This window comes from Marmota marmota, unplaced genomic scaffold (assembly GCF_001458135.2).
Source record: "Marmota marmota marmota unplaced genomic scaffold, marMar, whole genome shotgun sequence".
Classification (NCBI taxonomy): Eukaryota; Metazoa; Chordata; class Mammalia; order Rodentia; family Sciuridae; genus Marmota; species Marmota marmota.
Genome location: NW_026000221.1, coordinates 13,040,644 through 13,052,288, shown reverse-complemented (window position 1 = coordinate 13,052,288; position 11,645 = coordinate 13,040,644). Strand labels below are relative to the sequence as shown.

Sequence of the window (11,645 nt, the reverse complement as noted above, 5' to 3'; positions counted from 1 at the left end):
TAGTGACTCCAGGTGTGAGGAGAGGGGTCCTGGGATCTCAGAGGGGCTGCAGAGGCTGTGCGGCACCTTGGGAGGTGCCCAAGGGAAGAAGAGGGGTAGGGCCCTGCCCACAGCACACTGGCCCCATGACCTCTGAGAGTTCAGAGTGACTCTCCTGCAGCACACCCCTTGCAGGGCACCACCCATTTCCCCGCCTCCTCACTGTCAGGTCCAAATTCCACCTGGCAGAATGCTGCTCTGCATTTCCAGGTGAAGCCCAGGAATACAGAAGCAGCCCCTGGAGCCGACCATGTGCCTGCATCGACTTCCTGCCTGGCTCATCCTCGTGGCCTATGGGCTCCTGATGCTCCTCATCCAGGGCCAGGGTGAGGCTGCCATGGGGAGGGTGGTAGAGACCAGGTTGGATCTGCCAAAGTGCACAGAGACAGAGCCTGAGCCTGGAGGGAAGGCACCAGGGCGGGGGAGTTGGTGGAGGAGACAGATGAAGGGGATAAGGGGCAGGAGGGTGAGCCAGAGAGGGTCAGAGCTGCCTGAGGACACCCCCATGGAGGAGTGAGCTAGTGTGAGGGGTTCTGAGGAGCACAGTATGGGCAAGTGAGAAGCCTCCTTGCAAAGGAACAGGGATAGGGGTCCTTCCCCTCCTGTTTGTGGCTGTGGCTGTAGCTATTACTCACCCTTGGATAATAACAGCAATAAGAGCTTGCTGGTTACATTTGGCTCTGAGTGTTTTGACTCCTTGGCCAGAGAAGTGCTGGCAGCTTTTGTAGGATCCACAGGAAAGGTAAATGGCGCTGGGGGTCAGAGTAGCCCATGGTTCCACTTCTCAAAGCTGATCAGAATGACTGGTATGTTCCCTTTACTTGTGAACTCAAGCTGGCATGGCTTGGATTGTGATCTAGAACAAAAGCGAAGTGCTCTGTACCTTCTAGAATTCTCTAGGTCCCTATCATAAAGTGTTGGCAGGAGAGTACCATGCCCAGGGAGTGTCAGCAGCCCTGATCCCTCCCAGGGCAAAGGCTCCTAGTGTGGGGTGTTGGACATAGACCCAATTTTCCCACTCTAATCTGCACAGAGGAATCCATGTTACCTGTCCCACTTAGACCACCACTGATAGGCTTCCTCCCTTACTGCGGTCTTAGAGAACCAGAATTATTTCAGCAGGAAGATTTCTCTATCTTCACTGAAAAATTCTATTTTCAACAGTCTTTTTTCTTGAACTCACATCCAAAAAAAAAAAAAAAAACAAACAACTGAGTATGAGAGGGTATAGAATTGAGTCCCACAGTCTTCTGCCCACCCAGTCCTGGCTCCTCCACAGGCCCATCTAGGTCTTAAATAGGATCCAGGTCTTACACACTACTCATCTTTGTCTCTCACCTAAATGGTCACAAACCCATCTTTTCTGGTGTGACCTTTTCCACATCTTGACATGAGGAAACTTCACACCACTACATACATGGTAGAGATTCCTCCTGCTGTTTCATGCAGGGCTTCTCCTAAAGGGAGCAGCTCCATAATGTCAACAGACTCCAAGCAGGAATATTTAGCAGGCTTTGTCCTTTATAGTGACAAATATCAGGCATTAGTGGCCAGTGGCCATGTGAATTACATGGACCAAGATCCCATCTGGCAAGGCATTGTGTGGAGACAGCATGTTGGTAGGGACAAGAGTGTGCCTTTGGACTCGGAGGGATACTGGCCAATTTCCTTCTCTGGTCCTGTGAGTGGCTGCTGCCCTGGCCTGACCTGTACCAGGTAGCTTCAAATATCAGATCTTGTGGGAGAGAGGAGGAGGTTTGGAGTTTTTAACTTTTTCTTATGGAAACCAGCTCAGATCTGCCAAACTCTAGAGTGAGTACATGAGCCTGGTGTAGGGAAGGCCCCAGTGATGTGGGAGATGTGGAGATGACAACAATAGCAGGAGAACTGTGGACCCAACTGCCAACTCTCTGCACCCTGAAGCACAGAGACGACTGGGACAGCCTGGGGGCTGCACAGCACCCAAGAGTGGGTCCATTCTGGGGTAGAGAGAAGAGTTAAACCCAATATGCCCAACATCAACTTTTAATAAATATCATGACTTGGACAAGCCACATATATCTAGCTTGACTTTCCATTGGCTCCTTGCCTTGATCCCCAAGCCCAGGCAGGACAAGATTTGTATGGTCTGAACTCATAGCTCCCCTCCTAACGTCCGGTTCTCACAACATGAATGATGCTTCTTTATGTCATCTTGTCTTCTCAAGCATGAGATCCTTGAGGATGGGAAACTTTAGTTCCATTCCCACAGTCCTCCTAGTGCATGACATGACCTGGATAAGTTAGTTCAATGGACACTCTTTACCCATCAACCTAAAAGACATTCTGCTAGAAGTTGCTAGGTTTGAAGGATGGTGGCAAGTCACAGGAGCCTGGTGTGACTGGAGGGATAGGCTGTGAGCTGGTCGAGTGATAGTGGTGGTGGGGATAGGCACAGTAGGGGCAGAAAAATTCAGAAGTGAATGTTGAAAGATCAGGCTCCATCCACAAGGCTGAGCTGAGGAGGGCCAACCAGGCCTAGTGCTGTAGGTCAGCAGCTGAGTGGGCAGACCTGAGCCTGAAGTGCATCTCTCTGCCCACAGGCCAGGACTCAGTCAGCCCTATTCGAACCACCCACACTGGGCAGGTGCGGGGCAGCCTCGTCCATGTGAAGGAAACCGATGTGGGGGTCCACACCTTTCTGGGAATTCCCTTTGCCAAGCCACCTGTAGGACCACTGCGCTTTGCAGCCCCTGAGCCCCCTGAACCTTGGAGTGGTGTGAGGGATGGGACCTCCCACCCGGCCATGTAAGTTCTCCTGGGGTCTGGGAAACCTAGGGCTCTGGTTAGGGTGGGTATTCCAATCTCTGGGCCAGGCTGCATTGGCTCCTTCATCTACACTGCACTGCAAGGCCTAGGGCTATAGACCAGTCTTACTGTATTTTTTGCAACCTAATGTACCGGCTTTGAAACCCAGGCCCTAAATAAACAGATACATAAAAATATATCCCTCTGCATTGGGGCAATTCCCACATTCATTTTTCCAATGCAGGAGTAACTTTGCCAGGCCCCTGTCTCAGGGCGTGGAACCCAACAGGCATTAACTCCAGGTGCTGAACCCAAGGGCAGAACACATGTCCCTGGATTTGGCTTACTCCAGGTGTTCTCTCCCACCAGGGGAGATGTGTCTGGGAGAGGGTCGGCTTGGCTCTCTGAACCTATAAAAGACCTTGACTCCAGCAGTCGATGCTGCAGATCCCTAGGAGGGCAACAGTGGTGGCTCCCTGGGGACCCCACTCACAGGGCCAAGGGAAAGGGGCATGTGCTTACAGCTTGAGACTCAGTGGAGGGGTGAGGTTTTCTGAGAGTCTCGAGTTGGGCTGTGGGATGCCCTGTTACCCTTCTATGAGAAACTAACTTCCATCCACTCAGGCACCACCTGTGTGGGGACACCTATGCTGTTCCAGGCCTGAATGGGGACAGGGATAAGTGGTGATTGTCAACAAGGCAGCCAGTGTTTCCCACACAGGGCCCTAGAGTCAGGATTGCCCAGCCTCAGGGGGAGTGGGACACAAGCTCTCAACAATCTTGAGGCCTCCCTTGGGGTCTGGGCTCCATCCCAGTTTACCCCGAGCCTGTGGCCTGGAACTCAGTGGGAAATGACTTGAAAGAAGGATCATGTGAGGCAAGGCATCAGTTAAGGCAGGGAGTGAGGTTGTCTGGGATGGAGTCAGGACCTGAGGTCTGAATTGACCACTGCTCAGCCCCTGGAGTAACTGTATTCCATTGTCACCAGGTGTCTGCAAAATGCAGATATAATGAACACAGAGGCTCTGAACCTAGGGAGGAAAAACTTGCCTCCCATCCCCATGTCAGAGGACTGCCTGTACCTCAGCATCTACGCGCCTGCACATGCCCGTGAGGGCTCTAACCTGCCTGTGAGTGTTAAGGCATGGTCAGTTGAAGGGTGGGAGAACATTTCTTTTAGAAGATATTTAGAAACAGGCTTGGGACATGGTTCAAGGTAGAGAGCTGGCACAATGCTGTGGAGGCCTGGGATTGACCCCAAGTATTACATAAGAATACCAATGACACTGGAAGACACAGGTTCAGCTGGCCACTACTGTGGTATGAACTACCATGAAAAGTTTCTCATCATGTCCAAGAAGGTCTCTTAGGCAGGCAGGAAGCTAACCTAGGAATGGAGTCAGAGAGCCCTGGATGCTCTCAAGGCCAAATGTTCTGTCCCACTGATCAACTTACTAGCTTGTACCCAGCAGATCCATGCAGGTGCCCAAAGCTGCACTTTGAGATCACTACATTCAATGATCGTAGATTAATTTGGGGACCAGAAATTGGATGACACTTTAAATTAATGTTCAAGTGGGGTAATCACAGAAACATCACTTTCCTTCCCTCCAGAATAGTTCTGAGGGGAATCGTTCCAGGTTCTGATTCATGGATAGAATCCAAAGTATGGGAGGCCTGATCATCCAAGCTGAACTTACTCAGTCACCAGTGCCCCAGGTCATGAAGTACTACTAGAGCTCTGTGTGGGTAGCTACACAACCAAAGTGGTGTACAGACTAGGGGTTCAGCCAGGACGGGATTGGGCAAGGTGGCTACCACATGGTATATCTCTTGATTTCCCAGGTGATGGTCTGGATCCATGGTGGTGGCTTGGTGATGGGCTCGGCTTCCATGTTTGATGGTTCTATTCTGGCAGCCATTGAAAATGTCCTGGTGGTCACTATCCAGTACCGCCTGGGAGTTCTGGGCTTCTTCAGGTGAGCCTGGGACAGGGATGGTCAATGGGGACTGAGTAGACAGAGGACCATCCATTGATCATCATCCTTGCATTTCTCAGCACTGGAGACCAGCATGCCACTGGCAACTGGGGCTACCTGGACCAAGTGGCCGCCCTACGCTGGGTCCAGCAGAATATCGCCCACTTTGGAGGCAACCCTGATCAGGTCACCATTTTTGGCGAGTCTGCAGGTGGCACTAGTGTGTCCTCACATGTGGTGTCTCCAATGTCCCAAGGACTCTTCCATGGTGCCATCATGGAGAGTGGGGTGGCTCTGCTGCCTGATCTCATCACCAGCTCATCTAAAGATGTCTCCACAGTGAGTATCCTTTACTACCCGAGGCCAAATCTGCTGTCTCACACTTCAAATTCAGAGCCTCTGCCACTCTGTCTGTTCCATGGGAACAAAGACCATGCAGGTGTCTCCAGATCTGGCCACCACAACAGGGATTCTGAGGAGCTCAAAGGTCAGAATCCACACACCTCTGACTCAAGTGGTTGATTTTGCTCTGTGTTCTGCAAAGCTGCACCCTGGGGGCCTCATCCTCAGAAGACCCATGTAAGCAGGTGTGATGGCTCCTCTGGCTGACATCTGAGCTTCAGGGAAAGTGAAAGGACTTCACACCTGTAGCAATACACACGCGACACACTTTGAGAATTATGGGTAACCTGCACACAGCTGAGACCTTAGGCAGCAACCCCCTCCCTGTCTGGAGGGATGTTTCAGCTTCTATTTGGTGCCTTTACAGATGGTGGCCAACCTGTCTGCCTGTGGGCAAGTAGAGTCAGAGGCCCTGGTGAGCTGCCTGCGGGACAAGAGTGAACAGGAAATGCTGGCTATTACCAAGGTAGGCTGAATGGACGTTAGTGAGGAGACAGGGTTCATGGTGTAAGGAAAGTACAGTGCTTTCTACTGTGGAACAATGATGTCATTTCCAAGGCTTGGTCTTCTATATCCTCATAGTTCTGGATGGGAATTGAGACAAAAATATGCTTAACCAGGTGTAGAATCTCTGAATGTTGGTCTGAGAATCATAAGATGAATTAGGATGGGTTGGAGGTGTGTCATTAGAAAAGAGACTTTGCTTCCCATAATCATGGACTTTGGATGTCCCCTTAGCCCTTCAAGATCATTCCTGCTGTGGTGGATGGGGCCTTCCTACCCAGGCACCCCCAGGAGCTTCTGGCCTCTGCTGATTTTCAGCTGATTCCGAGCATCATTGGTGTCACCAATGATGAGTATGGCTGGGGCATTCCCATGGTGAGAACCCTCTCCAAATCCCCATCATAGTGTCAGGTGGGAGCAGGTTTAGACTTCATACCTCCTGGACATCCCACCCTCAACTCTAGACTATCCATTCACCACACAGATCTTGGGCCCCCCTGAAATCCAGAAAGACGTAGACAGAGAGACCATGCGAGCTGTTCTGCAGAGAATATCAGTACAGACGGTGAGACTCCTGGGGTCCTGTGCCAGGCAAGAGGTCAGCCAGACACTCTTCCTCTTCAGTAATGCCCAGGAACAAAGATTGAGATATGTGCATTTGTGGGTGGGGCCACCGCACAGCTTGACACCAATGTCCTATTCCCCAACACATTGCAAACCCCAATCCCTACCCTCAACTCCTGTCTCCCTGTCCCAGAGATTGCCTAGCCTGACTCTCCCTGATTCCCTGGACTAGATGATGTTGCCTGCCGAATGTGCTGACCTATTGATGGAGGAGTACATGGGAGACAACGAGGACCCCCACACCCTCCGACTCCAGTTCCATGAGATGATGGCGGACTCCATGTTTGTGATGCCTGCACTCCAAGTAGCACATTATCAGAGTGAGTGTATCTGAACCTGAATCCTGGCTTCCTAGGAGACAGCTCAGAGCTGTGGGTCCCAGGTGAGGTCTGGTGTCAGGTCCTAACACATGTCTTTATCCAGACCCTGGTCCCAAGCACTGAAGGCCATCATCTCAGTAAATCCTTAAGGCTAGGGTAAGAGATAGACATCACACTCATTTAACAGAGTAGGGGACTAAGGTAGTGGCACTCAAGGACTTGTCTGTGACCACACAGCCAGGAAGTCCAAGATATGACTTAACAAAGAGCCTTCCAACTGCCCCTGATCCATCTGAGCTTCCAAGCCACTGTGAAGATTCAAGCCAGCTTTGGACCTAGCAATCTTGTCACCAAGAGGGACACATCCTGTCCACCCTCCAGGTTCCCATGCTCCTGTCTACTTCTATGAGTTCCAGCATCGGCCCAGCATATTCACGGACATGAAGCCACCACATGTGAAGGCTGACCATGGTGACGAGCTTCTCTTTGTCTTTGGATCCTTCATCAGTGGCATGAGCGGTGAGCACTCCTTGTTCCACAGGAGCATTCTCATGACTACAGGGTGACAATTGCTCTCATTGTAAAATGAGAAACTGGGGCTTAGAGAGAGCAAGGGAATCAGTGTCTACCATCTTACAACTCAACAGGTCATTCCAGGGTTAGAACTTTCTGACTCCAATCTATGCTCCTTCCACCTGTTCCCACCCAAACTTGGTGTCTATTATAGGAGGAGAAGGGGTTGGGTAAAAGCCAAATCATTTCTTAAATGACTTCACAGTGTCCAAAAGAAGGAAACATCTAGGCCAAGGAGGAGCCCAGTGTTGATTCAGTTAAAGGCTGGGAGGAGTAAAGGTAGGTTGGGCAAGTAGAGGGTCTGCCTGGCCCCAGGACTCTGTGATAGGAAAGGGACACAAGCCTGGGGCTGGGGTGGTGACTGTGGCACAGGAGTGAACATCTGGAAGGGGTTGGCCGGGACCTGGACCTTTTCCTTCCTCCTCCCACAGTTGAACTCACTGAGGAGGAGGAGCTGCTGAAAAGGAGGATGATGAAGTACTGGGCCAACTTTGCTCGAAATGGGTGAGGACACCTAAGCCTTTCATCCTCCCAGGGGACACGGGCCCTCCACTGTTCCTCTTGTCAGATGTGACCCCATTAGCAATTGTGTGTGCTTCATTACATTCTAGCCCTGTACCCAATAGAAAGACCCACACTAAAAGAGGGTTCTTTTTGGGTACAGGTCACTGGTCTATTTTCACAGTGGTCCAGAAAGTGAGCCATAGTGCTGGGCTACCATGAAAGCCAGCTTCTCACAGGGAAGGGCAACACAGGCCAGGTTGCTCTGCCATGTGTGGAATGACACTAGTGAGAGGTCATTACTTTCCTACATCAGGACATCTCTCCCCATTCTCAAATCCTTTCTCTGCCTGGCTGGCTGCCCTGTCCATAGTTGGGGTGGAAGGTCAGGTCTGAGTTCAACAGAGCTCAGACTGACCCTCGCCCTGCCTTGCTGGGAGGGCATGTGCACAGGAACCCCAACGGAGAGGGCCTACCCCACTGGCCACTGTTCGACCAGGACCAGAAGTACCTGCAGCTGGACATCCAGCCTGCTGTGGGCAAGGCCCTGAAGGCACACAGGCTGCAGTTCTGGACCAAGACCCTGCCTCAGAAGATCCAGGAGCTAAAGGGAGCTAAGGACAAGCACACAGAGCTCTAGCTTCCTTGTCAGGAAGAGAGGGGTGTGCTAGGTGATGGGGTCTTCCTGTGGTGCCCACACATGCCCACCCATGAACCAGGGTTGACCCACTCATTCACATAGCTATTCGTCCATACACTCCGCCATGGGTCCTCTCTTGTTAGACACACTCAGTAATTCCCAAGGAGGCTGTGGATGGGTAAGCCAGTTCATGCCACCTTCCTCTTCACCCCAGTGTGCCTGATCCCTCCCTCCCTTCCTCCCCTCTCCTTCCCTACAACCCCTCCTATCCCCTCCTCCCAGTTGCCACACCCTCCCATGCTGACAGAGAAGTTTTAGGAAGTGGAGCTGGTGCTTTTCTGAACCCCTTGCCCACCTCTCAGCAAGTATCCATGTTCTCATACCAGTGGGACCTCTGTAGAAAACCTGTACACCAGAAGCCCCAGTGTTTTACTCCATCAGGCTGCTGTGACAACAACAGCAACAGCAACAACAACTAAAATAATAATGTAGTGAGGCACGGTGGCACATGCCCATAATCCAAGCCACTCAGGAGGCTGAGGGAGAAGAATTCCATATGCAGCCCAGGTTGTCCACTCCAGGAGACACAAGCTCAAAGTAAAACAACAAGTCCTGGGAGAGTAGCTCAGTGGTGGAGTACTTGCCAAGCATGTACAAGGTCCTGGATTTGATCACAAAGCTACTATCAAAATATAAACAAATAAACACAATAAACTGGATGGCTTTGTTTTGCAAATGTGTTGTCTTCTGTGTAGGAGGTGACAAGTCCAGAATCTAGGTGTTAGCAGTTTTGTTGTCTGGGGAGGTCTTGCTTTGGTTTCTAGATGGCACCTTCCCATTATGTCCTTACTTGGAAGAAGGGGTAAACAGTTCTCTTGGAACTAAATATCAAAAACTATTGATATTTCCTAAACCCAGTCCCCTCCCAAAGATTTTCACTTTTATTTTTATTTTTTATTTTTTTTTAGATTTTCACTTTTAGACTGGCTTGCTTTCTTCTTTTTTTTTTCAATCAAAGCCCAGGTAGTAGACTGATTTTATTAGTTATGCATTTGTGTGTGTGTGTGTGTGTGTGTGTGTGTGTGTGTGTACTGTTGGGGATGAGCTTATTGCATTAGAACTTAGTGTACTTAGTGCATTAGAACTTAATGCACTAGTGCAGGCTAGGCAAGCACTCTACCAATTGAGTTCTATCCCCAGCCCATGGAGACTGGCTTTTACTGTATGAATTTGCAGCACACAAACTTTCAGGCCAAACACTTAGAGTTCCAACATCTAACACACCCAGGCTACAAACAAAACCAAAGTTCCATATCCCTGAGTCCACCTGGAGATTAAATGTCATCCATTATTAACATTTCAATCTATGGACATACTCATCTATTTCTGTCCCAAGAAGGTGACTGGACCCATCCTTATGAGAAGCAGGACTGGCCTTTTCCATTGACTTCTGGAGCCTGGGCCAGCTGGGTGCATCCTGGAGAGCCAGGTGGGGTCCTCAGGGTCCTGTCTCCTGAAGTTGCCTCTTATTCTCTGTGGATCTGCAGACACTGTGAGCCCCACACTGACACAGTCACAACACAGCTGTGAAGATGTTTCTTTGTGGGTGTGTCCAGGAAGAGGCCTTGACATGTCAGGAGGTCCAGACACATAGCAGAAGAGATTCTTGTCCCTGGCTCCCTGAGGACCTCTCCATCCAGAATCTTTCAGAATTCCCTCTACAGCCTCCTGACCATCCCCGACTCCCTATGGCATCCACATGATTGACCTTTCCTCTCACCTCATTGTTTTCCCTAAACTTTTCTGGCCCCTCCAATAGAAACCCTCTCATATTTTATCTCAGTAACCAAAAGTGCCAAATGAAGCTCAATATTCCCTTTTGTTCCTCCAAAGCATTTTCTCTCTGTCATGGAAAGGCTGTGTCCCTTACTCCATGGACCCTGGGACTCCCCTTATACCCTCCCTCTCACCAACTTGCCTCCATGGGGCACCACAGAGAAAGTCCCCTCATTCACCCAATGCATTAAAGCCCCACCACAGGGCACCAAGGCCTTTAGGGTGGAAGATGAAGATTGCTGTGTTTCCCATCCTGGACACCAGGGGGCAGACGAGGATAGCGGTAAACCTGGGCTGACTGGATCTCTGCAGAGGTGAAAAGACCTTTTAGCTCCTTTTAGTGTACAGGGACTGGTGCATAATCCTTCCACTCTGTGCTGAAAACATTCCTTGTGCTCCTGCTGCAAACATGCCCCTGTATGGTGTTTTTCAGTTCTGAGCATGCACAGGATGCTTCCCAGAGTGGGACCTCAGAGTATTTTTCAGATTTTCAGTAGTTTCAGTAGCTCTTTTGAAGAGCTTCTTTTGGTGGTTGGGGGTACTAGGGATTGAACTCAGGGGCACTCGACCACTGAGCCACACCCCTAGCCCTCTTTTTTATTTTACTAGAGACAGATCTCACTGAGTTTCTTAGCGCCTCGTTAAAATGCTGAGGCTGGCTTTGAACTTGCAATTTCTTCTCTTTTTCAGGAGTGGCCTTGCATGTACGCATCTGCCACACTTTATCCAGTTACCACTTGATGCACACCTGATTGACTTCCATTTGTCCTCCTCCCTCTTATTCTTTTTTTTTTCTTATTAGTGGAGACTTAACCCATGGGCACTGTAAAACTGATCTTCTTATCCATACCTTTTATTTTATTTTGAGTTGGGTCTCACTAACTTACCCAGGCTGGCCTCCAACTTCCAATCCTCCTCCTTTGACCTTCTGAGTACCTGAATTGCAATAAGGGTACAGTCACGCCTGACTTAGGCTATTTTACATAAAACTTGAGATGTATATTTTCAGAAATCACTGTTGACATGTGCTCTTCTTCTTCTTCTTCTTCTTCTTTTTTTTAGGTAAAGCCCTGAGATTAGAATCCTCTGTGTCAAATCACTGAGATTGAGTGAAACTTGTTTTTTCTTTCATTTTTTTTTCTTTCTGATGAGGAGGGTACTAGGAATTTAACCCAGGGTTGTTTCACTACTGACTATAGCTCCAATCCATTTTGTATTTATTTATCTTTTGAGACTGGGTGTCCCTAAAATACTTTGGGACTTGCTATGTTTGTAAAGCTTACCTTGAACTCAGAATCCTCCTGTGTCTGCCCCGCAAGTTGCTGAGATTATAGGCATGTGCCACTTCTCCCAGTTCTGGGTGAAACTTTTAAGGACAATGCCTAGGTATCACCCAAAATGACTACATCATTTTTTATATCATCAACCAAATATGAGGGT

At 49.7% G+C, this 11,645-nt stretch overlaps 1 protein-coding gene across 2 annotated transcripts; it reads left to right on the top strand.

The window, feature by feature from the left end:
* The first annotated feature begins 208 nt into the window (after positions 1 to 208).
* Positions 209 to 9,105, top strand: LOC107144795 (cocaine esterase-like). Of its 2 annotated transcripts, XM_015488634.2 has the most exons (12): positions 209 to 365; positions 2,622 to 2,826; positions 3,815 to 3,956; positions 4,672 to 4,805; positions 4,886 to 5,144; positions 5,575 to 5,673; positions 5,946 to 6,086; positions 6,196 to 6,276; positions 6,508 to 6,655; positions 7,037 to 7,174; positions 7,660 to 7,732; positions 8,183 to 9,105. In XM_015488634.2, exons 1-12 carry the CDS (start codon positions 290 to 292, stop codon positions 8,367 to 8,369), a joined length of 1,683 nt encoding a protein of 560 aa, XP_015344120.1. In that variant the 5' UTR covers positions 209 to 289; the 3' UTR covers positions 8,370 to 9,105. The 2 variants fall into 2 exon arrangements, with proteins under 2 accessions (XP_015344120.1, XP_015344122.1); XM_015488636.2 differs by lacking the exons at positions 3,815 to 3,956; positions 4,672 to 4,805.
* Positions 9,106 to 11,645: the final 2,540 nt, after the last annotated feature.

What these genes read in the sequence shown, in the direction of transcription:
- LOC107144795 (XM_015488634.2), top strand. Translation starts at nt 290, where the DNA reads ATGTGCCTGCATCGACTTCCTGCCTGGCTCATCCTCGTGGCCTATGGG. An exon ending in ATGGCTGGGGCATTCCCATG is followed by an intron (nt 6,087 to 6,195) that starts GTGAGAACCCTC and finishes TTCACCACACAG; the next exon opens with ATCTTGGGCCCCCCTGAAAT. An exon ending in CTTCATCAGTGGCATGAGCG is followed by an intron (nt 7,175 to 7,659) that starts GTGAGCACTCCT and finishes CTCCTCCCACAG; the next exon opens with TTGAACTCACTGAGGAGGAG.